The following is a 26,262-nucleotide window of genomic DNA, read 5'->3' on the forward strand; positions in this document are numbered from 1 at the left end:
TGTTGTTTTCAGCTGCTCGGTTCCCTTGGAGAGAGGGCATGTCTGTGCAGTGTGAGCTGAATTCAGGTGACACTGACAGACTGCAGCCATCAGAAGGGTCGAGTTGGCTTTTGGGGCAGCTCTGGTCATTCCTGTTGACAGCGTGTGAGCAGCCAGGCTGGGCAGACGTGCAGCTCCAGCCCTGGGGTGAGTGGCTCGAGGGGTGTTCGCTTCCAGTTCCTTCCCCTCGTACCAGAAACTGCTCAAAACAGGAGGAAAAACTGATTTGAAGGGGTATCCTATGGCTGCTGCAGTAACCTAGAAAAGAATAAGGATTGTAGGGAGAGGGGCTTCATGCTCTAATGTATTTGCAACCTCCATTTCCATGTTCACTTCAACAATGAAGCGCTGCCCTTGCCAGTAAGCTGGGCTGGGACCTTGGGCTCCTCTCCCATGTGCTCTCCAGACCTCCCTGAGGTTCCAGTTGGGGTTTCTGTCTCCAGAGAGAGAAGCTGAGCCTCTGAGCAGCCATGGCCCCACAGCTGCTGGGAAAGCTTGTGCTGTGTGTTGTTCCAGGCTGGGAGTGAGGGGAAGCACCGTGGGCTCTTTGGGTGTCCCCTCAGTGGGCGCCTCACCAGATTGTGCAAGTGACCTCAAAGGAATTGTCTGCCCAAGAATTATTATTTTCAGAATAACATTCATCTAGGCAGGCTGAACTATATTGTATCCACACACACACACATACACACACATACACACATACACAGAAAAGGTGTTTTCATCACATTTATGACATTGTATACTTCCTAAATTTGTATAAACACAATTTTTTTTGTATTAATTAATTGGCTGTGTTCGCCAGAATAAAGTTGCATTTTCTTCACAAATTTGTATGAATATGCCCAATTTTGGATGGACTGTTTGTATTCTGGTTATTGATTATAATCACCTGATTTTAAATTATTTTCTACTAAGAAGAGTATCAGACATCACTGGACTGGATACCACCCACCCTGCCAAACTGCCTTTTTGTGTGTGCAGTAGCATCTCCCTCTCAGCATCAGTAAATTCAGACTCTCTGAGCCTTGTCCTATGCTACAGCAGTTGTCCCTGTGTGACCAAGGAGAATGGGGCTGTTCCCCCAGGCACAGGTACTTATTTCAGGGTAAGATGGGTTGCCATCTGGAGTTGCTATCTTTCTCCATTGAAAACAAGGTTCTGGAGAGCTTGGAGATATTAAACACTACATTTTTTTCAGTTTGGTTAAAATTAGATGAGAGGAATCCTGCCTCAGGTGCTTAGGCTTCATAAGTCACAGGTGTTTAAAATAAACCTCTTCTCCCCTATAACAACTGACAGTGCACTATTATTGATATTCCTCAAGGTACTGACAGCAGAATGGAACCAATTCAGATCACATGGTGCTGCCAGAGAATCTGTCATGATGTTTAGACATCAGCCAACACAGTAGAAATACCAAATGGGAATTCATCACAGGACTCATCTTGGTAAGTCAAAACTCCTTAGACTCTCTAAGGGAGTGTTGAATTTAGAGCATTGTTCAAATTTATGATTGATTAGTTTCATGTTTGTACACTAAGTAGCATTTCAGAAAATACTTTTTTTTCCCCTTCAGAAATTATAAATTTTAATTCTAAAATTGCTTGGCTCCATCTGGTATCTTATCAACACAACACAACATTATTCCAACACAACATTACAGTTACAAAAATAAACTTCTGTGCTTTTCCCCATGCATATAACTATGGAGTAGTTCTGCTGCTTTTAGTAGGGCCATTAAAGGCAGCATGTGACCTTGTGGACACCATACAATCTCTTTTCTGCGAAGGTCTGTTTCTACCAAGATAAGAGCAGCAAACTTCCTTGCTGAGCACCAGTAATTTTAAACTTAATTTACAATGCTTTTGATTTTCCAAAAGTATAGTGTTAAAAAAATAAATGAGCTGAATTGCTTTTATTTAGCTCTACCCCTGACTTTAGTCACATATATTGAATAGTTCTTGAACAAGAATTGACTGATAGTCAGTATCTTAATTTTAGTTGGAATGGTAGAGATGAAGCAATCTCACCTCAGACAGGTTTTTCAGTGGACTTTTTATCCAGGATAAATGGCCTCTGAAGAAGGGAAACCATGAGTTTCCAGAAGCTTGTAACTGATGATAAAAGCATTGATCTTCTTGTCAAATTTAATCCCAATTCCAAACACCCAAGGAATTAGACATTCTCAATAAAGCAGTCAGAAGTTACTTCTAGGTTTTGTTTCAGTATTTTCTTCCCCCAATATCATTCTTGGAAGCAACAGGAGTGTTCTGCAACTCCTGGACAAATGCAAAGGTCAGAGTGTTAGCATGGAAAATTTCAGCACAAACTGTTCACAGCTTTGTAGGTTATAGGCACACTAAATGCTGGGTCTTCAAATAGAGTGACTCAAGGAAAAGTACCACTGTATCTGGCAACCACATGTAGTGTATGCACTTTTTGGGATTTTACCATCCAAACTTGGTCCTGCATGATAGTTAAGATGAAGATGGGGTAGGTGTGATGCATTCCTGGGAAGTTTTACAGGTGAGTTTTCAGCTCCAGAGATTTTCTGCGTGGCCATTGCAGGAACACCAGAGGCACGTATCTTGCCAGAAGACTTTTACTTGATGATTCCTGATGCTTTCTTCACCTGCCTCTAAAAGTTTCCAAAGGAATGACTTTGAGCAATCCAGACCTGTGTCTGTCAAAGCTGTTTTGTCTGCCAGCCAGATGGTCGATAGGTGAGGGTGACCTGCTGCTTCCAGGGCAATTTCCCAGGGACAAGACAAATAGCATTTCTTCCCCTGGATCCAGAGGTCACCAGAGACAATGCATTTAAAGTAAGCAGCCTCTGAGACATCCTTGTTTGAAATTCCACCTGAAATTCTTGTGTTATAGTTATTATTGTTATTGTACCCAGTGTTTAACAGCACTAAGCTATCACCCCAGCAGCCAAGCAGCCAATATCTCTCTCCATTTGTGGGCACAGAGCCATGCACCTCGTGTTGTGCTGCAGGGATCTGCTGCTGGCGGCCAGGGTGGGCAGGGCAAGCAGGGGGTGCTGGGCAGGGGGCTGTGCAGTGCCTTGCTGTGCATGAAACAGGCACAATGAGGGGCTTCCTGCTCTCCAGCCTCTCCCTGTCACCTGAGTGGGCCGTGGGTCCAGACAGGACCTTCTGCTGTGTGGGTTCAGTGCCAGGACCTTGGCATGGGGTGATGATTTCAGCTACCTCAGTGTGGTAGGGGCACCTGGCTTTCATGGGCAGCTGCTTATGAAAATGTTCCCATTTTGCTCCTGAATGCCTGCCTGCCTTCAGCTACCTCTGGAGAGGTGAGCAGATGGGTGATCAGGTGCATTTATATTTTAGTCCCTTGTTAAAAGGAACACACAGGCTTTGAAATATTCTGTTTTTAGCAAATGGCTGCAAATAAGGTGTGAAGCCCACAGCCAGGACATGCCCCTCACTGTGCCCTTTGTACTTCTCTCACCCTCATGGTACCTCCTGCACAGCCTCCTCCTCTCCCCCCTTTATTTTTTTAATTTTCTGGTAGGCATATCAATTAGATGAGAGCTTTTCCTTTTAAACATTGGGATTTTCACTCAGCCTGCTAAGGCTGTCAGGTCTCGTTTGCTGCTGAACAGTTCATGCTTTGGTGCTGGACAATGCATGAATGTTTAAATTGCCTGAAATGTCTAATTGAATTATCCTCAAATTACAAATCAAAATAGGGGAGGCTGTCTCTGGCTCACAGGCTCATTCACTGGGATGTGTCTGCCATGCTGCTGCTTTTCTTTATATTTTCTTTTCTGCTTCCGACTAGGCCTGTGTTAAATGAAACTTAAATCCTGAAAGCATTTCTGTTTGCGTGTGCAGGGGGAAGTGATGCCCAACCTAAACGGAAATTTATTCACGTTCCGCCTCTGAGTTCTCTTTGTGCTGCACAGAAATGAATTAATGAAATTTCTATCAAGGCATAGCAAAGGAAAACAGCCAGCTGCTATTTGCAAAGAAACTTCCTTTCTCTTTCAGCCACAGTGATATATCATATAAAATACTTTCAGGCAGATATATATAAATACCATTTAACTATTTTTTTATGAGAGCTCACAGATTAAGGAAATCAACTGCCATAAAAAAGATTTGATATATCTAGCCAGCACACATGATAAAATCAGCTTCCTAAAGCCTTGCTACAATACAACAAGGGAGGGATTTAAACCCGTAGGATTTTCTTCTCTAAGTTCTTGGGGGAGGCAGAGCTGGGTCTGCGCTGTCCTGCACCATCCCCAGCACCCCTGGAGGCTGACCAGGACTCTTCTCAGTGCAATCATGCTTCCTTTATGGACGTAATACTTTTTATAGAATTTTATAATACGTGATACACGGGGTTTAAGAACCCACATCCAGCCTCAATAATTTTGTTACTGAACCTTAACTTTCCCAATGACTGCCTGAAACAAGGGCTCAGAGTGGGTGCTGGTGCTGCACACTGTGTCCAGCACTTGCACCATCCCTCCTCTCCTCAGAAAATATCCCCTGAGGGACATGATCAAGGCACTGCTGCCTCCCCTGTGGCTCCCAGCACATCCCCAGAGCTCTGTGTTGGCTGTTCAGGTGAGGAGCCCATGCCAGGGCTCACAGCTCTGCCTGGATCTCACACCCACACAGGCTGGGCAGGCAGGACACTCAGCCTAACCAGGGAAATGCCAATCCCCATGGATATAGCAAACTGTGCCATCGGGCAAGACAGAAGCAGTAGGACAAGAGTTTAAATGTTGCAGTGAGTGCGTTTGTTTTAACTAAAGCCAAAAGTAAAACAAGTTCAGAAAATGCCAGCTATCTTGATATTAACATTCTTAGTATTTTTTTCTGAATACAAAAAACTTATATTCAGGCCACTTTCAAGGGCTACGTCTCTGTAAACTCATAATTAGAAAACTGTTTCTGTGCTATAAATATGGTTGAAAACATTACAATTATGAAAGAACCTTAAGGAAATGGCATAGATAAAATCTTTATTAATGAAATATCAGCTCTGAAGGGATATTTTTGATAAGGAAGAAACTTATATTAATAATAAAAATGTTAACACGCCAGTAATTGAAGACTAATACATACTATAACATCAGCTGTCAGTTGTTTTTTGTTGTTTTCTTTTTCTAAAATATTTGATTGCTTTGTGCTCAAGGATTATATCTGCATGAATCAAGCATGCGCAAATAAAAGCATCCTTCAGAAATGGAGAAAGTTCTGATTTGGAACTAATTGTACTGGGCATCTTTTAAAAATATGTAGACCTTGGCAACACATGCCCAGATGAAACCAGTGAAAAGCACTCCATGATTTTATATTAGCAGAATCACAGAATCCACATCTCTCTCATTATAATTTCTCTCTCCTTCTTCAAATGATATTAAACCCCAGTAATCCAATTTCTCTCTGGCTATCATAACACTGGTTCCCAGTGTTGGGGTGGTGAAGGAAGAACACATGGGGCAACATCAGGCTCTTCAGCACAGCAAAGCTGCTGCACCTCATATTATATAGCAAGGTTTTCAGCTGTACTCAAGACATAACCCTGGTTTCAGGTTTGGAGCTTTTTTACTGTACTCTAATCAGATTTGCACCCAGTCCTCCCATTGCTTGTTGTGACCATCTCATCATGACTAAAGCAAGACAAGAGCTCAGCCAAACAGCAATGAATTTGGGGCTGACAGGGTTAGTAGGATTTGAGGGACCACACCAGGGTGTGCCCTGCTCTGCAAAGTGACATTTTTCTGCCTCTGCAGATGGGGGTAAGGATGTTGATCCAACAGTTTTGATGCCTGAAGCAGGTGTCAATGCCTTCCAGAGGCATTTTCTTTCTCAGTGGTCTCATAGAGATTTTCACGTGAAAGTTTTTTTCTGCAAAACCTGTCTAATATTTAAACCTGACAGATACCATAGTCTGTGGCATAATGGCTGTTGCTGTAATTCATTAAACTGACCCCCAACCACTTTGCATCATAGAATCATAGAATTGTTTAGGTTGGAAAAGTCCTCTAGGATCATCAAGTCCAACCACTTATGCAGCACCATCACATTCCCCACCAAACCATGTCCCCAGGTGCCTCATCTATGTGTCTTTTAAATAATTCCAGGTTTGCTGACTCAACCACTTCCCTGGGCAGCCTCTTCCAATGCTTGACAACCCTTTAAAGGTAGAAGTTTTTCCTAATATCTGATCTAAAACTCCCCCTAGGGCAACTTGAGGCTGTCTCCTTTTGTCCTATCACTTGTTCTCAGTGGAAAATGACCTCCATATTTCTAGAACCTCCTGTCAGGTAGTTGTAGATAGAGATAAGGTTTTTCCTGAGCCCTTCTTTCTCCAAACTAAACATTCCCAGCTCCTTCAGCTGCTCCTCATAAGACTTGTGAAGCTTCAGACCCTTCATGTTCCTGCCGTGCTGGATGATTTTTATTACTCTGTCTTACTTAAGATTTTTTTCCAAACTGGGACATGAAACAATTTCTAAGGTACCAGCAAAAACTGTTAGGGAATAATGTCCTGGGAACTAAAGACAACCAGAATGCTTCCCTATTTAAATAGAATTCTCCCCTCCCAGGGCAGGTGCTAGCTGAGCTCGCTGGTACCTGGCAGTCCCTGAAGAATTACTTCAGCCTTACTTCAATCATGTCTGGTGAATTTGGGTAACAAGAGGAGTGCCTGAAGAGGTACTGCAGCCATTCCCCCATTCAATGCTCTCAGCTACATAACCAACAGGACACAGCTAAGTTTTTACAAGTACATTTTTATTTAAAATAAAAATTAATTATGGTGCCTTTTTAAAATAGGGTACTGCACAATCTGTATATGCAACACAGTTTTTGGTACAGAACATACTTATTGAGCAAAATCCTTAAATACTAAATATACATTAATGGCTTGTTTGAGAAACATGACAACATTAAGTTTGATATTTTTTTCTCTTTAGTCATTTAACCACTGATACAGATTTCCTATAAACAATATTCGTTTTCATCTGTACATGTGGTACACAGTCAAGAAGGCAGATCTTAGAATATTTACATTCATGCATTGATTTAAACACACTATTTTGCAGTTTAAAATAATATATTTTTGTTTGTACAGGTGCAGGGAGTATAGTAAATACATATCTACCATAGGCCTGATTCTCCATTGCTTGGCAGCTTCAATGGTCATGACTGGGTTGGAGCAGGGTGTCCCCACTTTCTCCAGGTGCTGTGACCATGTAGTATGCAAGAGTGGACAACCAGGTCTCTGTATAGATATATATCAATGTATTTATATTTTATACTTTGTAGAACTTTCCCCTTCCTTTCCATGTCTGTTTTTGCAGCATCTGTCCAAGGCAGAAATGCTTCCCTGGGCACACCACTGTGTCAGGTGTGGGACAGGAAGGGCAGCAGGGCTGCGGCTTCAGCTCCACCTTCCTGTCTTGTGAGGAACGAGGAAACTCAACCCTTGGCAGCTCAGGCCCTTGAGTGCATTCCCTGCCAGTGGTGATCCTTGGGAAGAGATTTGGAGCTGCTGCTCTCCCTCAGACTGGGCGCAGCAGTTTGCTGACTTTGGTGGTGGGCAGAGCACAGCAAGAACCTTCTGTGTAGGAACTGGCCACCTTCACATCTGCTGGGGATGTGACTATTTTGTCAATGGAGCTAGGCAGGTATAGTACAGTATAGGCATTTATAGTACAGTAAGGAAGCACAGAAGCCTCTCTTACATAAGCTTTGCAAGTAGTCTGTAGAGTATTAAACACAACCTTAAACCCCAGCAGCAAGCCTCAGAAATCACTCCTCAGTGACATCCCCTGTCCAGCCTCCCTTTTCTGAAGAGTTGTGTCTGATTCCAGTACACTTTTCCCAGCACCTTTCTCAAGATCCCTTTGGTGCAATGTGCCCAACTGTACCTGGGCAGGAATCTGAAGGCAAAGCTGCCCCATGCAAGACCTCCCACCTCTCCTGCCATGCTGCCACGTGAGGGCTGAGAGCAAAGGGTCTGGGCGAGCACAAGAGCAGCTCTCAGCCCGTCTGCTGCTGCTTTTCTTTTATGCATTATAAAAGCACATGAGGAATGCTTGCTCAGGAACTATTATGGCAATTATGTGCCCGAGACATTTATCAGCATGTTGCATATATTGATACTGTACATCCACCTAGCAAATAAGCTGCTAGCTGTGTATTTCTCTCAAAATGCTGCTGCAGAGCTGGTACCTACTTTTATTGTGATTATACAGATGGGTAAACTGAGGCACAGAGAGGCAAAATCACTTGCTAGTAAACAGCAGATCAGTGGCAGAGTTGGAAATAGATCCTAGGCAGCATGTGCTGTGCCTTGCAATGCCCTGCCTCTTCACTCTCCAGGAAGTTTTTAAAGGTTATGTTTTCCTGAAGAGTTTTCATGGGCCCTAGGCTGGGTTTGCTTGTGGGTTATGTCATCATCAGGATCTTCTCTAGTGAGGACATTTTATCACTGATACCACTGAAAATCAGACAGTTTAGTGACCATCTCTTTTTACTCTTTTTTGCAAAAACAGACATATTTTGATGGACATAATTACCTACAAATCCTTTTTGTGATTTTGACCTTACAGAACATGCCTTTAAAGCTGTATTAGGAAACAAATAAAATCAACAACCTTTAGGAGAAAGTGCTAATCCTGAGCCCATATTATGCTCAACTTATCTGCATTCATACTTTATACCCTCAGATAAACATGCAACCAGTCTCAAACTATGCCACATTTCTACATTTAGGCTGAAACAACTGGAGTAAAAAAAGAAAGGCAAACATAGGTAACTACACCAAAATAAATGTTATAGCTTAAAAATATTCTAGAAATATACTTGCAATATTTTTATTATAGTATTTAGGGGCTAAGTGCTTTAGGCAATTGACATTTGGGATACTAGACTCAAATTGTAAATTGTTTAATTTTAATCCCACTTTGGATCTAAGGATATATCACTGTGTCTTGCACAAGCACACAACATTAATGTGGCTGGGAATGATCATACTTGTGGTTACTTGCCTCCTTTCACATTTGCAATTGCATTCACTTTCCAAGAAAGTCTAACTTTAAAAAATAATTTTATGCAGTTAAACTTCTACATAGTGATGACAGACTAAAAAGCTAAAAGAGTAACTACATAAATTTCTCAAGAGCAATATATAGCAGCATTTCATTTTATCATTGAAAAGGTACTTGTATTTACATACACCCTCTTGTTTGACAGGTAATAGAAAACTGCAGATGGGCCTGAGCTGAGACTGCTGATTTGAATATTCCAGAGCTTTTTTGGGGAAGATCTGCAGAACATTGTCTTCCTCTACCACAACACCAAACTCTACATCCCAGGGACACATTACCCACAGGCCAGAATGCGCTCCAAATCCAGGTCTGATTTCTGCAGTTCAGGCACATCCTTGTATAAAACTGAAAGTATTGGTGTGTTGCAGTACTGAGGGACAACACAGCTGGGGCAGCCAGGTCCCAGAGCGAGACTGCATCCGTGCCTGGGAGTTACCCACAGACACAGAGACCGAGTGGTACCAAAGTTTTATGTCCAGACAAGACGCCAGGGTGTAAATTTGTCTTTGACTTCATCACTACTTTCAGCACAGAGGTAAATGGAGACATACAGGTGAAGATATGACACGAAGGAACGTTTTCAGGAGGTAGGGAAAGACCAGCATCTCAACTAGTCTCATCACCTTTATCCTAAGGGCTACTTGCTGAGTCTGACCTGAGATCCTACATGAAATGAATTTGGGTAGATTCAGCTTTGCTTTAAATAATCATCAAATCATGTAATGGAAGGTATACTGAACTGTATGCTGAACTTGGCACCACTGTCAGCCCGAGCTCAGGAGAGGCAGAGACTGAGGTAATGTGGGCACAACCAGCTACCAGACCCTCAAAAGTGGTCCTACAAGCCAGACCTGCAACGTCCTCAGTGCATCAGTTCAGGAGACTCAACACTTTGAGGGAACAACACTAACCAGCGAAAGAAGAGAATTTCAAAGGGCTTCTAGTCCTTTCAGCACAATCCTGCCCCAACACTCACACCAAGATGTAAACAGTATCTTTCCTGTAGGAGTTTCCCTGGAGAATCAGCATGAACACAAAGAAACAAGGAGTTTCACAAAGGAACACTTTTAAAGATAAAATAAAAGTGTGGCGCAAAAAAGGAGGCTAATTATGAAGTCATAATGTTTAAAGCACTTCTCTTTCAATAGCAATGCTAATTGCTAAAATCTTACATTTTAATTTCTTCTGCCTGAAAACTTCAGCCATGAAAGCTGCATAGTCACCAGACCACAGATAAATTTCTTGGGATAAGTCACAAGTTCAGGGCAATTTTGCTTGATTGTTTAACAGAAACCTTTGTTCCCTTTGTAATAACAAAATAGTAAGAATGAAAGGAATGAAGCATCAGCGTATGAAGCTGCACAGGCTGGAGAAGCACATAGGTGACACATCTCTCCATGTAGAGGTAGACACCTCCCATTTAGAGGGAGATACCTCCCTCTGACCCATCTGTGATAAACTACTGCCACTCTGGCAGATCACCTTCTCCTCAAAAGATCCTGCTCCAGAAGCTTTTTGTGACACTCAGTTCAAACACAAAAGTAGGGGAAGAGAGGAAGAAGAAGGAGTGGGAGGCATGGCAACGTGGCTTTCATGGGATGCAGCATGCAGTGCTTATGCCTTTGCGAGGCCTTTCCTCTGGGCAGCCCAGGTGGGTGAGCTGATCCTCCCCTGGAGCAGCAGCAAGCCTGGAGAGCAGCCTGGTTTTCTCTTCTGGATCACTGATGCGTGCGCTGTTTCTGAAATGAAGTCCTTGGCCACAGAGCTCCCTTGGTTGCCTCATTTCACCCACCTTGCATACTCTGTGTGTGTGCTTTGAAAGTTTGCCACCTCCTGCGCTTGGCGGGCTCCCGGGGATTATACGACCGCATTGTTATCAACTGTTTTGTTGTTCTGGGAGGAGGTCATTGCATATTCCGACCGACTGGTTCCGTTCTCTTCTTTTCTCATTGGTTTCCTTGGGTGAGCCACGTTTGGCGATGTACAAGCAGGGAAGGGAGAGAAGAAAAACAGAGATCAACATCCTCTTTGTCAATACAGATCAAAAGCCAGGACATGTAAGGTACATAATAATACCACCAAACTTCTGTCTATTTTTCCCTTTCTGAACACAGTCCAAAGCAGCAGATAATTTTGTCAAGTATCACAGTCCACCTGCAAGGTGACATGTCTGATCCTAAGGTGTCATGATGTGGTTTTGGTGTCCCCATGCCAGTCTGTTAATGGATACAGGTGTCCCTGTTGCATGAGATGAAGGCTGCTGGAAGGAATGTCTTCCACTGCCACCTGCATCTCTGGGATGCTGGGCTGGGTGCTGGGTGGGCTCTGCCTTGGGGCAGTCATGACCTTCCTCCTCAGAGTGTCATATCATTCAAACTGGGATGATGACCAGTAATGTCCATCAAGGACCCAAGTGCCTCACTGGTCATGAGAACACCACCGTGTTCAGTCACTAGGAGCGACCAGTGCAGATATGTACACACCTGTGGTGACCACCCCAGACAATCTCCACAGCCGGTGGAGAAAAACAGGTGCTTTCAAATACAGTTCAGAACAGCTTAAAGTGGATACCCAAAATATGTCAGATGCTTTGTGCCCAAGGCACTTGTGTTTCCCTGCACTGTCAGTAAAGGCAGGCTAGTCTGCTAGCCCAGATAGAGGTGAGGTTCTAGGGGTCTGAGCTAGAGACTGAAACATGGTGCCTGCTGTGACCTACCATACCCAGCACCATTGCCTTCTTGTTTTGTTTAGTGGCCACTCCTACTATTTGCTAACAGAGTCCAGGATCACTGTTAATTGTGAGAAAATTCAGGAAATTCTCAACAAGTGCAGAAAGCTATCAAGCATCTGTACATTACAGAGCAAAATAATTTATTTAGGATTTTATAGTTACTCTGAAAAGGGACACCTGAGCTTAAGTCCTATAACAGACCATGTTCCATGGACATGGAACAGACCACTTCCCCCCACAACTTCCCTTCTCAAAAGTGGCTTAACTTGAAGCTTTAAACATAGTAGGAGGAAAAAAGCTTTGTGCTTTCCACACAGATATTTCAGACATGAGTGTCTTGAGTTTAAGGTGTTCCTGTGGGCAAAAAGAGGACCAGATACATGTACTACAACAATCATTCTCTGCTATCGTTCTCATCAATGTTTAACAAAACAAACAGCAATTATTACAAAATGGTTAATGATATTTGATTTTAGCAAAGTATTAATGAAAGCTCTATGGAGAGTGATTACAGGTAGGTAAATTTGTTTGCTTGTAATCTCAAAGAAAATACTTCTGATTGTGATATTTTGTGCCTCTACCTGGTAAGAGTTAAAGCTTGTTAATATTAGTCATGATTGCAGCTATTAGAGAATGGAAATGGAAAAGGAGACCAAGAGTTAAGGAGACCGAGGGCTTTGATAAACTGTTTTTCAGTGCTCAACATGCAGCGCCTGTCTGAATCTGAAACAAGGTCATGGGGTCTTTCTTCTGAGACACTGAAAGCACACATCCACCACACCACATCCCTGACAGGAAGAATGGGGAATCTGATGGCAGTGCTTATTTCTTGTCAGGGCAGGAAAAATGAAGTGGCTGTCTATACATCTCTGCTGCTTTCAAAAATTCTTTTGTTTTTCTTTTCTCTCAGTTCCAAACCTATCAATAATTTAAAAATGAAGACATTTTGGCCACTGTTACTTGCTGTTTTTCTCCTATTTACTCCGTCTTTCTTTGATCTCCTATATTTCTGCCCCTCTCCAGTTCCATTTTCTTTCCCTAACTAGACTTCTTTCTTTATGTTAAAAAATGTCTTCCTCTCATTTTATCTACATTTTCTAGTAGTGATTTTAAGATGCAGTGCTTCAGTTGTCCTGAAATTTGCACTCTCCCTTCCCTGGGCTGGTGTCCCAGCACAGACCTGGGTGGTTTGGTGAGATCTCTCTGCAGACCCTGCTAAACAGGTTGCCAGGGATGTCACACCACTGGCACTTGCATGCAATGGAAGAGTATTTTTTCAGAGCCTGCAAATAGGGGAATGGAGATTTTATCAAGGTTCTGCTTCTGCCTTGTGTATTGCTCAGGGTTGGTTAGTGCTAGCAAAACAAAGCACTCATTTCCCTGAGTCTCAATGAAAAGACTATTGTTAGATGCAAAAGTTCAGGCTTGGAGACTGCTCTGCTTAACTCCTTCTCTCCATTTGTTTTCAAATGCACAACAGGCAGGCATTTGGGGTCAGACTTGCCCCAGGTACATAATTTAAATCACTGGCTTGGCACACTGGTATGCACTTGTCACAATGATGAAATTGGCCCATGTATTTGGATAAACAAGGTCATTTTGGCTTGTTGTGAGTTTTCAAGTGCCCTCTTGCATTAGGGCATTGGTTCTCTGTGTGCCTCTAGTTCTGAGCCACTAACTCTTTTTACTCCAATTTTTGTTCACTGTTGAGATCCAAGCATGCAAAGTTTCTTGCACACCAAAGAGAACCCTTTTATCCTATTTTCTGCCTAATAAGCCAAATTGTGCATCATCTTCCAAAGTGTAATGCTCCAAGCTCCTTTTCAGATTATAAGCTATGGACACACATTTATGCATTTCCATTCCAGGGCTGCTCTTGATTGGTTAAGGGATGTTTCAAATTAGTGAGGAAATGAGTAGGGAACTATTCATGGCTGTGACATACTCACTTGGTGGCAGGCAAAACAGGCTTTTCACTAATAAGTGGTTTGCATTGTTTTGACAGTATAATTTGCTATACATTGTTTAGCAAACAAATTGGGTCTTCATGCCAAACATCTCTCAATGAAACTCTGGCCATGCAACTCTGTACAGCTTAGCACACGCCTGAAATGGTGCCTCAGAGTCCATAATGACCTCTCCACCATGCATGCATTAACTTGTGCGAGTCCTAAAATCAAGAAAGGATCAAACAGCTGTTTAACAGTGTATTTCACACATCAAGCTAAAATTTCAGATGAAGTTCTGATCACATTGTATATCTTATTTATCAAAGAATTTCATACTGGCTTGTCACATTGGCTTGTACCAATCCTCCGCAGAGTCCTGGATAAAGGTCAGTGCACATTCAAACACAATTTTTATGTTCTATGTTTAGAAAATTTTTTAGAGGAAACATAGTTTTTGGCCCTTTATCATGTCTAGTCACAAAACTTAGTTTGTGTATTTGACAAAACCCTCCTTGCCAGCTTTGGCTAATGTGTCAATATGGCATAGGCCTACTGTTTATAAGGCAATTATGTGGTAGAGTACTAGGAAAGGGCTTCACCTTGTGTCCCATTTGTACACACTTCAGAAAATCTCTGTCTATGACTACTCAGACAAAATCAAGTAAAAACAGAGCAGACTATTAATTTAATCATGACTTTATCACACCTCATTATAGGTGTGATAAATTAAGCTTTGAGAAGAATAATTTCACTTTGACATGGGAACAGAACTTTTGTCCTGAACTGTAAAACTGCAAGAGTTTAAAACTCCCAGTGCAATCCACATTTCATACACTTCCAGGTGCTTCATGCTTGAAAGGGATGAGAGTTTAGAATAAAACCTGATTTCATAAGACAGCCTGAGTATTGCAAACCTGTTTCTGCCAATTACCTCCTTGGCAATGTCTCTGTTGAGTGCCAGAGCATCCAGCCCAGCATCTGGGAAGGCTGGGTTCCAAGGAAATCCAATTAAGCTAGGAAGGGGTGACCTTGGGCTGGCAGCAGAGACATGCCAGGATCTCAAATTCACCTCCTCCTGGGGTTCCCATACCCGACTCAGCACTGCCAGGAGACACCTGTCTCCACTGGGGGATTTGCTGCCCTGGATTATTCTCTGGGGAAATACATATCCTATTTCTTCCCAAACAGCAATAGAGGGTCATTCTTCTTTTCAGGTATAGTTAGAAAAGGAAAGACTGGTTTTTTGGTATGCATTGTTGGAGGGGATGACCATTACTCAGAAGTTCAAAGTGAAACTTCACTCTTCACTGAGCAGTACAAAATTGTAAATTGTAAAAGCCAACTACAAAAATCTCTCACTATGTACGTATATACACGAAAGATTGCACTGTATGGGTATCAGTATCAGCTGACAGATTTTACCAAAGGTGAAAGCTATGAGGCATCTCCCTACTGTCTGTACAATTGTATTTGTGCCAATGTAAGGGGTGCACATGCCAAAAATCCCTTTGTGTTTTCAGTTCCTCTCAGGAAGGTGCTTTAGTAGCATGTAAAGAGCTTGTCTCTCTCCTGATTGCTGTTTCACTCCTGAACAAAGTTCTCTGGGCAGCTCTATTTGGCAGCCCCATTTCTGGTGCTGACATGTGCTGGGTTGAGTGCCAGTCTCTGGGGCAAAGTGGCTGAAGGGAGAAGGCAAATCAGGGAGAAATTTCACTTGCGTGTGCCGTGATCTCAAAACTCTTCTCCACAACCATACTTCATTAGCTATCAACCCACAAAAGATAACAACTTTCAATAAAGTTGGGTCTCATACAATACACCCGTTTGCTTCATAGGATTGGTCTGTCCTCAGGGGACATATAAATAGAAACATTCAGGAATATCCAAGCTACCTATATACCAGTAGAGATCAAGCTGCAGTGGCATCTTCCTGGGTTACAAAAAGTCCAGGAATCAGGGTAGATTTGGATTACCCTATTTGTGTAGTTTATTTCCACTCAGCTTAATCTCCAGGGACAGGATGCTAGCAGAGGATGCTGTGGCAGCTCTGCAGAGAGCTCCAGGCTAGACTTCACTGCTTGAAGACCAGACACGATGATGTGTGGGCTACAGTCACACTTCAAATGCATCCCTATTTAGCAGACAGGAATGGAAGAATACATTTTGTCATGTTATTCAATTACTAGACCATCACTCTGCATAATCTGAATGTTTATAAGAACATAAAGAACATGAATGGAGGCTGTTTACAGCTCAGTACTGGGGGAGTTCATCAAACAATTGTTTGATTCATGATGGCCTCAGTCATCAGAGGGGAATCACCTTCCATGAGAGCAAGTGGTGGGACAAGAGAAGTTGCTTCCTAAGACTGGTTTGTGAACAGGACTCCTGCTGGAGGAGCTCAGTGCATTGACAACAGTTGCCTTCAGGGACACAGCCATTAAATTTGTGTGCAGCCACACATAACCAGCCTTGCTGGCCAGCCTGGTGCTATGGCTTAGACATATGGGGCTCATGTTGGAGGAGGACACTTCTCTGGTGAAAATCTTCAGAATCATGGAAGGAGTCACATTCTGACTTCCACCTTTCACTGTCTCAGAGACACATGAAAAAAAATCAGACTGGGTACATTTTATTTGACAATGTGAAGACAGAAGTCAAAGAAGAAACCCTAAGGATGAAAATTCTCCGGAACCTTAGTTTTTCTCTATTAAATTAGCTAATGGCCATATGTGACCATCTATCTGTCCAGAAAACAGGCAGTACACTATTCATTACTCGTGGGAAGAGGTTACCGGCTCTACTGCCTCCCACATACAAAGCAAATGTTTTACAGTTATAATAAAAAGCAGCTCCATCTGGACAACTTTTAGCAACACACTCACTACAGCTCAGTGTTTGTCTCCTAAGGCTTTTACATGTATCCCCCATATTTCCATCTCCACTCAGGTTACACAGATAGTCCAGCATCTAAAAGACCTATGAACTGTCTTGTCCCAGTGTTTGTTACTTTTTATCACAATATATGATTTTTTAACTTACTCTTCCAAACTAGAAAGTGTTATAGGTATCTTGGATGATATTACCTGCAGCATTTGAAAGGACTATGTCTATTGGTTTATTTTCAGTTTTAGACTTTTGATGGAGTTCTCCTTCTTCCAGCTGCACTGCCCCTTTGCCCCTTATGAAAACAAATAAAAACTATTGTATGAATCAGAAAAGGCCATTCTTTCCCTAGAGACCTTTGAGTACTTCAATCTTAGCCAAACTGAACCAGTGGTCAGATGATAAATAATATTTACAAGAGCAAGTAATCATACAATTTTTAACATCTTCAGACCTTGTCTGTCTGTCTTGTGTGGAGAGGGGGAGGAAATCTGTGCAAGTGCTCTATATAGTGCTAGGATGATTATGCAAAAAAGAGAAAGTCTTTCACAGCTCTGGAAATCATGTTGCAGGATAGCTTGACATAGCTCCAAGATAGCAACTCCCAAGGAGAGCTTCTTCTCTTTGACTGTTCACGTGAGTGTTTTTTAGCCTGTGATTTACAGCTAACTCGGCTCTGCCTCAGCCAATTTTAGCTGACCAGCTTCTGGAGGATATTTAAGCCCTGATGGCATGTGGGCGATTTCTGTTTTAGGCTGGTTCACACTTGAATTCCCCTCTCTGTGCATGGATTGAGCCTTGGTTGAGTGTTTCTCTCATGGAAAACCAATCCATACTGCTGGGCAGCCATTCAGCAGCACTTGAGAGGCTCCCTGGGCTGGTGCACTCGGGCTGCAGAGCATGGGGGGCAGATCTCTTCCTGCAGAAGTGCGGCTCTCTCAGCCCAGTCACTCTGGGCATGTCTAAAGGCAGGATCTGGACTGTTCAGATTGCAAGTAATTACAGAAGATTGCTGAGCCACATGTGAAATTTAAGAAGTGGAATTTAGTCTCCATTTATTTTCAGCAGTGCAAAGTCAGAGTAATTCCACAGACTTTGTTGGACTTGAGGAGGATTTGTTCTGATGTTACACAGGAAGAAGATCTGTCCCTGGGAGACAAAGGTGATGGATGCAATCCCATTTCCTACAAAGTCTTCAATTAAGCTAACTTCACAATTATGCTCCTACATGAAGCCAATCTTAAGGAAGAGAAGCAGCTTTATTATTATGATGCTGGACAATTAATTGACATAATTGATAAAAGTACTTTCAGTGACCCCTCACATAATAACCCCCTCTTTGCATTCCCTCTAATGATCTTTAAAAGGTTTTATTGACTGAGGAATATTACAGCTGACATTATCCATTGGGTAGAATACACTGTCAATATGTTTCATTATAAAAGGAGAAAAATGAATGAGACTAACGTAAAAAAATTAACTCAATCCCAGCTTTTCATACTGGCAAAAAGCTACTAAACAAGATAAAAATAAATTAAAAAATTAATTAAAAAAAAAGACATTCAATGCAAGAAATAAAGGCACTTTGAACAAAGCCAAATCATGTCTGGAGGATGGTCATGGCCATGGCCATGCCTGGTAGTGGACTGTGCACTGGCAGTGCCCTTTGGGGATGAGCTGGGCACGCTCCTGCTCCTCAAAGGCCTGTCCTGGTGCAGAGCAGTGCAGGCAGCTGAGGCACAGTCATGGAGCTCAGTTCATGGTGCACCCACCATCCTCTGCTAAGCACTGCAGGACCAGCCTGGGATTGGAAAATCTATGTTCCACCCAGAAAAAGGGGATTATTTGTAACTCTACTGCATTAGGTATGATCTGTCCCCACAAAACTGAGACATACATGTTCTCACAGGTGCTGGCATGGGGGCAACAAACCTATCTGCCACTCTGTAATACAATAGCACCAGTGGAAACACAAAGCTAGAGCTCCCTCTTAGTTCTTTAAAATTCTCTAGACCTTCTGGAACAGGTTGAACAACTATTCAATGCTTGCTATCTTCAAAGTGCTTAACAAACATTAACTAGGACAACTGGAGAAACATTAGAAGGTGTCCTTACAAAAACATGTCCATATTGAAAGGGAAAGTGGAGGAGTCAAAAAAGAACAGGAATTCCCTACCATGTTTGCAAAATGAATGGCTGTTGATGCCTGTGCTCTGGGTCAGGGTGGGCACCAGTACTAGAAAAATGTGGGCTTGAAATAAGGGACAGAGAAAGGAGATTGAGCAAGGGCTGCTCCTTCCTGCTCTCTTGCTCTCTCCCAAGGACAGAATGCCCCTCATCAGTCAAGTGACTGTAGAAACTGGCATTTTAAACAATGGACTTTTCCATCCCCCAAATTATGGCACTTTGTGTCCAGATATTTTGCTGAATGCAGATAACTACCTTGCCATTTAATTACTGTCAAACATAGGCAACAACTTCAATGATGGAAGAATGAAGAACGAAGCTACTGCTGTTTCACAGAATCATTTAAATATAATTTCACGACATTATTTGCATAGTATGATAAATTTCTGTTGAAATGAACAAAAATTCTTTGCAGATCTTCTGTTACAGAAAGAAGAGTGTCTGCAACACAAATAAATGCAAGGAGCTGAGAAGAAAATCAAAACTCATAAAATTAACTGACCTTTGCAGCTATCTACATCACTTTGCATTTGAGGCAATCTGTCTCTGCCTTCAACCAGACTGAGACCACTGATTTTTCATGCAGCTGCTTCTGGCTTTCTCTACTCACAATGAAGAGTCTTCAGAGCCAGATCCTGCTCTTTGCAGGATAGATGCAAACACAATGTCCATGGACTGCACAGGATGGTCCCAGCCTTGCCATGCTACAGGTGTGCAATGGGACAAGTCCGTGGAGAGACAGAGAAACCAGCAAGTCCTGCTCACTTTGATGACCATGCAAAGGTTTGGTTTTGTGCAGCTTTAGACTATTGTAACTGGGGACAATTTCTGAGGAAGAATTTGAGTTCAGCCAGCCTCCACACTGGCTTCTCAGGGCTCAGAGCAAGTGAAGGAAAGAAACTACAGTTCCAGCTGCTTGGGAGTATTAACAATTTTCATAAAGGCTTCATGCCACTGCCTCAAAAAGCAGACATCAAAGGCAGCAGAATTTCTCCACGTGGGTCCTCTTTCAAAGGCTGGAATGAAGAACGACCCTATTTTCCCACTCCTACCTCTCACACAGCTGGGACCAGACTCTTTACATACACCTGTTCACACACATCAGACCCCTCTGTCCTCCCCATCACCTGGCATTAGCTTGGGGCATGGATGTTGTGATGCCCATCCCCATGAATGATCTCTGACATGGCTAATTAGCCAACAGCTCCCCAAGATGGGCAATCCAGCAGCATCATCCTCCAGCCCAGCCACGCCAGAGGGGGTGGCCACGTGCCTGCTGATGAGAGGACTCTGGGGTGAGAGCAAGGCAGGGGTGCCATGGACAGGGACCATCCCAGCAGATACCACGCTCTCCCATGGCAGCTCTGCCCACGCTGCCCCAGTGAGGGTCTCCCATCACCGCAAGGCTCTCGAGCGGGGAGCTGAGTGCTGCTTAGCAACCCCACAGCACGAGCAATGCTGAGCACTGAGTACAGGGTTGTGGGCAAGGAAGGACAGAGGCAGCAGGAATCAGACTGTGCAGCCCCTCAAGCAGGGGAAGCACAGCTCCGAGGGGCTCAGGTGTGGCTGTGGGTGATGTGCACCCCGTGAGTGTCACAGATGTGCAGAGGGGGACCCTGTCTGTGCCTTTGCTCTCTGCACAATGCAGCTGTGGGCAGCAAACAGCAGGGCAAGGCGAGGGGGTGTGAGATGTGATCTCCCTTCAGCTGGGACCCCCAACACCAACTCAGCTCACCAGGAGCTGCAGTTGTTCAGCCAGTGGAGAAGTCAGTCAGGTTTTACTGCTTGTACACAAAATGCACTGCAAAACCTTCACAGAAATAAGGGGCAATAAGGCCAGCAAGGAGGTTTCCATGGGATTATTTTTGTGCACAGGGAATTTCTGGGTGATAAGGAGCTAGAGCATGGATCTACACCCCCACCCTACTACCATGGGTACAATTTTCTCTGAGTCATAAAAATATTGAGACTGTAGGCTGCTAGGTTCTTGCAGGTCCTAAGCTCAGTCATAAACTCAGATACTCCAGATAATCAAGACAGAAAGTTTATTCAAATGTCTCTACACACTGTGCTCGGTATGCCACAGACACAGCTTTGGCTTTTCACCCTTATGGTCAGCCACAAGCACCCTCATCAGCTTGCAAAAAGTATGACTGGCTAAAAAATTAAATGAATGCGTAAGAAAAATATATTTGTCTTTAGGAAAAAATGCAATAAAAACATCATGGTGAGCCTTGTATCTCTCCTATATGCTTCAAAACTCTAGTATTAACTTGTTTCTTCTATTTGTCTTGGGGTAAATCAGGAATGCTGCAACCAATGTAATGAGACCAGCATGAGCATTATATTCTGTCACAAGTGTGTAAAATCCACCCATGGCTATCAGAGTTGCATTGAGGCAGTAACTCAACAATGCTTGGCTGTATGGGTAGACTTCTGCCCATTCAATGTGGCGCCTGCATCTGCAGTAGAAAACAGAAAAAATGGCAAGTTTGTTTCTGATTGCACTGAAAAATTCATTTGTCACATGACAGACCATAATTCTCTACAGATTTCTGTTGGCACCTTTGTCAATATATCACAAATTAGGAGTAAACAAGTGCAAAATGATCCATAAGAGACTTTTCTCTGAAACAACTGGACCACTTTTTTTATGCTAAGGACTTAAGCCTCTTGGAGGCTTTCAGTGTTCCTGGCTATGAGAAACAGTGGAGCATTTAATCCATTTATGACCACAAACTTTCTCCCTAGCAGAATTTGTGAGTTTGTATAACTTAGAAGAGACAGAGCAATCCTGCCCTACAACAGTTACAAAAACATGTGGTACTTACAAAAGTCTTAGACTGACAGCACTGGAGAGCAGATCCTTCTGCTTTTCTGACCAACACATTTTGCACAGACAGGAGCAAAACAAACTGCTCTGCACAGCAGAGCATGTGGCTTGGCTGAGCCATCTCTCCAAGTAAAAGGCTATTTTATCCACTTCACTCATCAGACCTTGAACTGTCAAAAGAGTCTAACAAGTAGTTGCAATACTTTTGATATTCTACTTTAAAAAATTACACCAATCCTTCTCCATCTTGATGTACCCAAAAACATCAGGCAGCACACACTACCAGTCCCCTGTCCAAAATCCCCACTGATGCCACTGAATCAGCAGAATAAATACAGCAGAGCTCTGGCCTCGGGTCAAGCTGTAAAGCTCTTCAACAGCTTGTCTCATAAACACTACCCTCAAAAGTTGCACAACCAACATCCAGACTTCAATACTGCTTGGTAGAACAATTGATTTTCCTTGTATTAGCACTCAGTTTTCATCAAGCAGTGATTTTACGAACTCATTTCTTGATGATTGAAAAATGGGATCTCCTGCAGAAAGATTGGTTGCTCAGGGTATTTAAATTGTCTTTAGTAGATCATCTGCAGCATCATTCCAAGGATGGGAGTCAATTCACCACTGGGAGATGACTGGGCATAGAGGGAAAGCAACACATGGGGATGTTGGGCTTTGGTTAGAGGTGACAGAAGACCTGGACAGTGGTGTTCAGTGGTTGATAGTCCTGTTGCTGATAAACATCAACATTCAGACTGTGGAATCAGGCCACAATGCAAAGATCTTTCCTTACTTTTCCAAAATATTAAAGTCTGCCTTTTTCTCAGCTGCCCTCAGTAACATTCCTGGGGCATTTCTATGATTCTTAGGGATGACTTAGGGATTGATCCCTTTTGCAGACCTGATCTGATCTGGCACCAATGAATTGCATCAGAGGCACAGAGATCTACCCCCACAGACCTTCTTCTTCCCTTTGGGCATCTCCCACTCAAACAGTAGTTCTAAACCTATCCTTTCCACCAACTATCTCACTCTATCTTCTGAGTAATTACTGTCTGTCCCTTCATCCACAAGGAATTAAGGCACCAATTCAGTACAAACTCCTCTAATGTGTCAGGGAGCATAGGAGAGATGAACAATTTCAATTCACCTTGACCTGTCTGTCATCAGTCATGTTGTGAATTGCTCTTCAAAGCAATTAAGTACATTTAGAATTCTGTCTTCTTTTCTCAGGCTAAACAAAACACTGTTTTGTTGCAATTAATACTGATTTTGGACTAGACAATGCTTAGTCTCAGTGGCTCATAGGAGATGACCATGTAGAGGACTACACAGCTCTTTCTCTTTAAGGGGAGTGAGTGGTACAAAACTGGCTGGGGAAAAAGTGCAGGGCTATGACCCTTTTTAGTGGGACACAAATCCCACCATGGGGCACCCTCACCACAGCCCCCACTGCCAGTTCTTGGCCTCCTTAGAAAGTCTCAGTGTCTTCCCCTTGCAAGTATCTTGTTAAACAAAGCCAAATTTCAGAACCTTGCTCCTGCTTCTGAAACCATGCAGTATACAGGGGCCATAAATCATACACAAATGATAAGCACCCTAAAAATATCTGAGCAATGAATTTTAAGACAGTTTAAATATGACCTGTCATTTTATTTCAGTACAATATTTTCTTCCATTTAATTATTATTTGAAGGTGAACTCAGCACCTCCTTAAGGAAGTGCCTATGTAGGCATTTGTGGCACCTTTTTCTCAGACTATGAGACACATATAAAAGTGGCTTCACAAAGTTAGAACAGTGGATAAAAGGTATATCATGTAAAGCTTAGCTATCTTCAGCCCACTTTCCCTGCTGGTCTAGCAGGAGGGCTCTTTGGCAGCAAACCCTGCAGTACATCTGAGAACAGATGGATCCATCCTACCTGAAATCCAGCAGAACCAAGGAGCCACATCACCAGGCACAGTGACCTGCTCATGGGTCATCTCAGACCATAGGGCTGTTCCAGAGATACTGAGAATATATTTTTCACATGTTTGAAAGCTATCTGAAACACTCTCTGACAGGCTGAATAGGTGGCACATCACTTGTCATAAAGACCAGGATGCTCAGCTTTGCTTTCCCCTTCAAGGTTTGACAGATGGCTCTGTTATCTTAATTTTATACAGGGAGTCAGGGATTTATTTTTCCCTTTTATGTAAATATCTTACTCCCCTCACAGACACTGACACACCAGTGAGCTGCAGAAATAGGATTACACACTGCATGTCCCGCTCTCCCCCATCTCACTTGCTTATTTACCAAACAACTCTTGTTAATCCTCTTTACTGTGTTTACTTCCCTCTTCCCTATAGTCTTAGTGTCTTCGGTATCTTAGATTTAGGTACTTGCAGATATTAAAAAAAAAGCTTAAGAGGCAGTCACCTCTAGAGCTGATTAAAATCAATTGAATTCCACTGATTGTTTTTGGATCTGCATTGATTTACACCAGATGAAGGTTTGTTAGGGCATTCACAGTGCACATTCCCAAACCCAAAAACCACATAATACTGAAATAATCTGGTTTTCTCCACCCTGTGTTAGTTTATGGATTGTCTTTAGACCGCCTGCTTTTACTTCTTGATTACAGTCTTTGTGGAAAGAGTGAGAATGGCAGGTTTTCACAAAGACATGGTAGAGAATGACTTGGAAGCATTCTAGATTTTGAAGCAGTTATTCATCTACTCTTTCTATGTGTTACAGAAATCACTGGTTGTGAGATCACTTTTTTATCCATGAAATGTATGGAAAAGTCCCACAGCTTACATTGAGGCTGAGCCTCTGACAGTGATTAAGCCTGTCCTAGAAATCTACAAATGTCACAGATGGTGCTAACTGACTATTGCTATTTTTTTTCTGATGTGCTACGGAAAATATTCTTAAAAGAAAATCTAAATTTTTTTAAAAGTGGAAATACCCCTCTAACACCAAGACCACAGAAAATAGCTATTTCTCTACTGCCAAACTGAGGGTGCTTTCATCATGTAGCCATGCTGCAGCCCAACACAGTATCACGTGTGGTCTCCTCTGGTGCTAGATCCATGCAGCAGCACACATCTGTACCTGGTGTGCCAGTCATGTATGTCCAGTGCTGCTGTCACCAGCAACACACAGAGGAAATTAAAAAGTTGCTTGAAGCACCTTTGAACTATCACTTCATATGTATCTTCCCAAAGTTCAACCCACCTGGGTATTAAAGTTGATGGATGCAACTTGGTGAAAGTTCCCTCACAGACCAGAGAGGTGAAATCCATTCACTGGATGGATTTCAGCATTTCTTAGGACCATTTCATATGGAAGAACCTGAGCGTTTCCAGGGTGGATGCAGAGATGGAGGTGGAAGTGTATTTGCTTGGTTCTGGTAGTTATTATATAGAAAGCAGCACCAATCTATGAGGCTGTATTTTATTACAAATCACTTTAGTGCCTAAAGTTGGTGATACATTGAAGTTTTAGCTTTTATGAGGGAAAACAGACTACCCCAGAAGACACAGTTTATATGTAGATTGAATAAAAACACAGTTGAGTTATGATACCTTGAGGTCACCACCTCTCTTCCTGCTACAGAAAAGCAGACATAAGAGAGTTTGACTGGGTCTGGCCCTTTGAAACCAGTAAATGAGATTTCAACTTAAGCACAATAGGATTTTTCTTCTTCTTTTTACTCCAAATTTGATTCTTATGAAAGTGAGGGATTAATACCACAAAGCCAGACTCAATGCAAATAAATCCCTGCCTGCACTTTGCTACTAAAGCCTTTAACCCTTGTCACACCCTGTAACTTCACTCCTCAGCACCTCTTCAGTGGAGGGAGGAGACAGATTTGTCAGAGGTGCTGCAGTGACAGAGGTTGCAGGAGATGTGCAGGAAGGAGGGCCCGGGAGGAGAAGGGCAGAGGAGAGCTGGGGATGAGGAAGGGCAGGGCAGAGCATGGTTATGGGGCCCAGAGCTGGGAACACACTGGAGGAACTCTTGGCTTTTGCGTTACCCAGATTAATCCCCTTCTCTTTCTCTAGTCACTTCAACCTTCCAGCAAAAAACAGAGGGAAGGATTTCTCACATTAGCTAAAGCAAATTCAGCTCAATGATATGCAATAATACTGTGTGGAAGCCAGAGATGCTTTTCTTGTGAAGCATCTGATCTTATACCCAGCATATATTGACAGATATCTTTTACAGTGGATCAAGAAATTTGAACTACTGGGGAATGCTGCCAGGCCCTTCAGGGCATTCTTTTAGCAGAACTGTCTTAGCAAGGACTCATTGATGAAAAGAAATGCTCTAGTTACCCTGTAAAATTATAATTAATATGATTTTCTTTCATAGCTGTCCATTCCACATCTGAGCAGTTTTCAGCTTAGCATTTGTCAGCAGCGTGAATGTCAAAATTAAGAAGATCTAAGAGGAATTTTCACTCTTTTCTGAGCCTAATGCCTGTTCAAGCAGCTGACTTGCAGGTTGGTATTCATACTGCTGACAAATAATGGGTGTCCTCATCAAGA

The 26,262-nt window shown here is 42.7% G+C and overlaps 1 protein-coding gene across 1 annotated transcript in view; it reads right to left on the reverse strand.

Moving 5' to 3' along the window:
- Positions 1-10,228: 10,228 nt before the first annotated feature.
- Positions 10,229-26,262, reverse strand: part of PRIMA1 (proline rich membrane anchor 1) — a 46,378-nt gene continuing 30,344 nt past the window's right edge. The window contains exon 4 of the mRNA XM_058807633.1: positions 10,229-11,093. Within this exon, the coding sequence (XP_058663616.1) occupies positions 10,994-11,093 (100 nt within the window). The 3' untranslated portion in view covers positions 10,229-10,993. The remainder of the gene's footprint in view (positions 11,094-26,262) is intronic.

Source organism: Ammospiza caudacuta, chromosome 6 (assembly GCF_027887145.1).
Source record: "Ammospiza caudacuta isolate bAmmCau1 chromosome 6, bAmmCau1.pri, whole genome shotgun sequence".
Taxonomy (NCBI): domain Eukaryota; kingdom Metazoa; phylum Chordata; class Aves; order Passeriformes; family Passerellidae; genus Ammospiza; species Ammospiza caudacuta.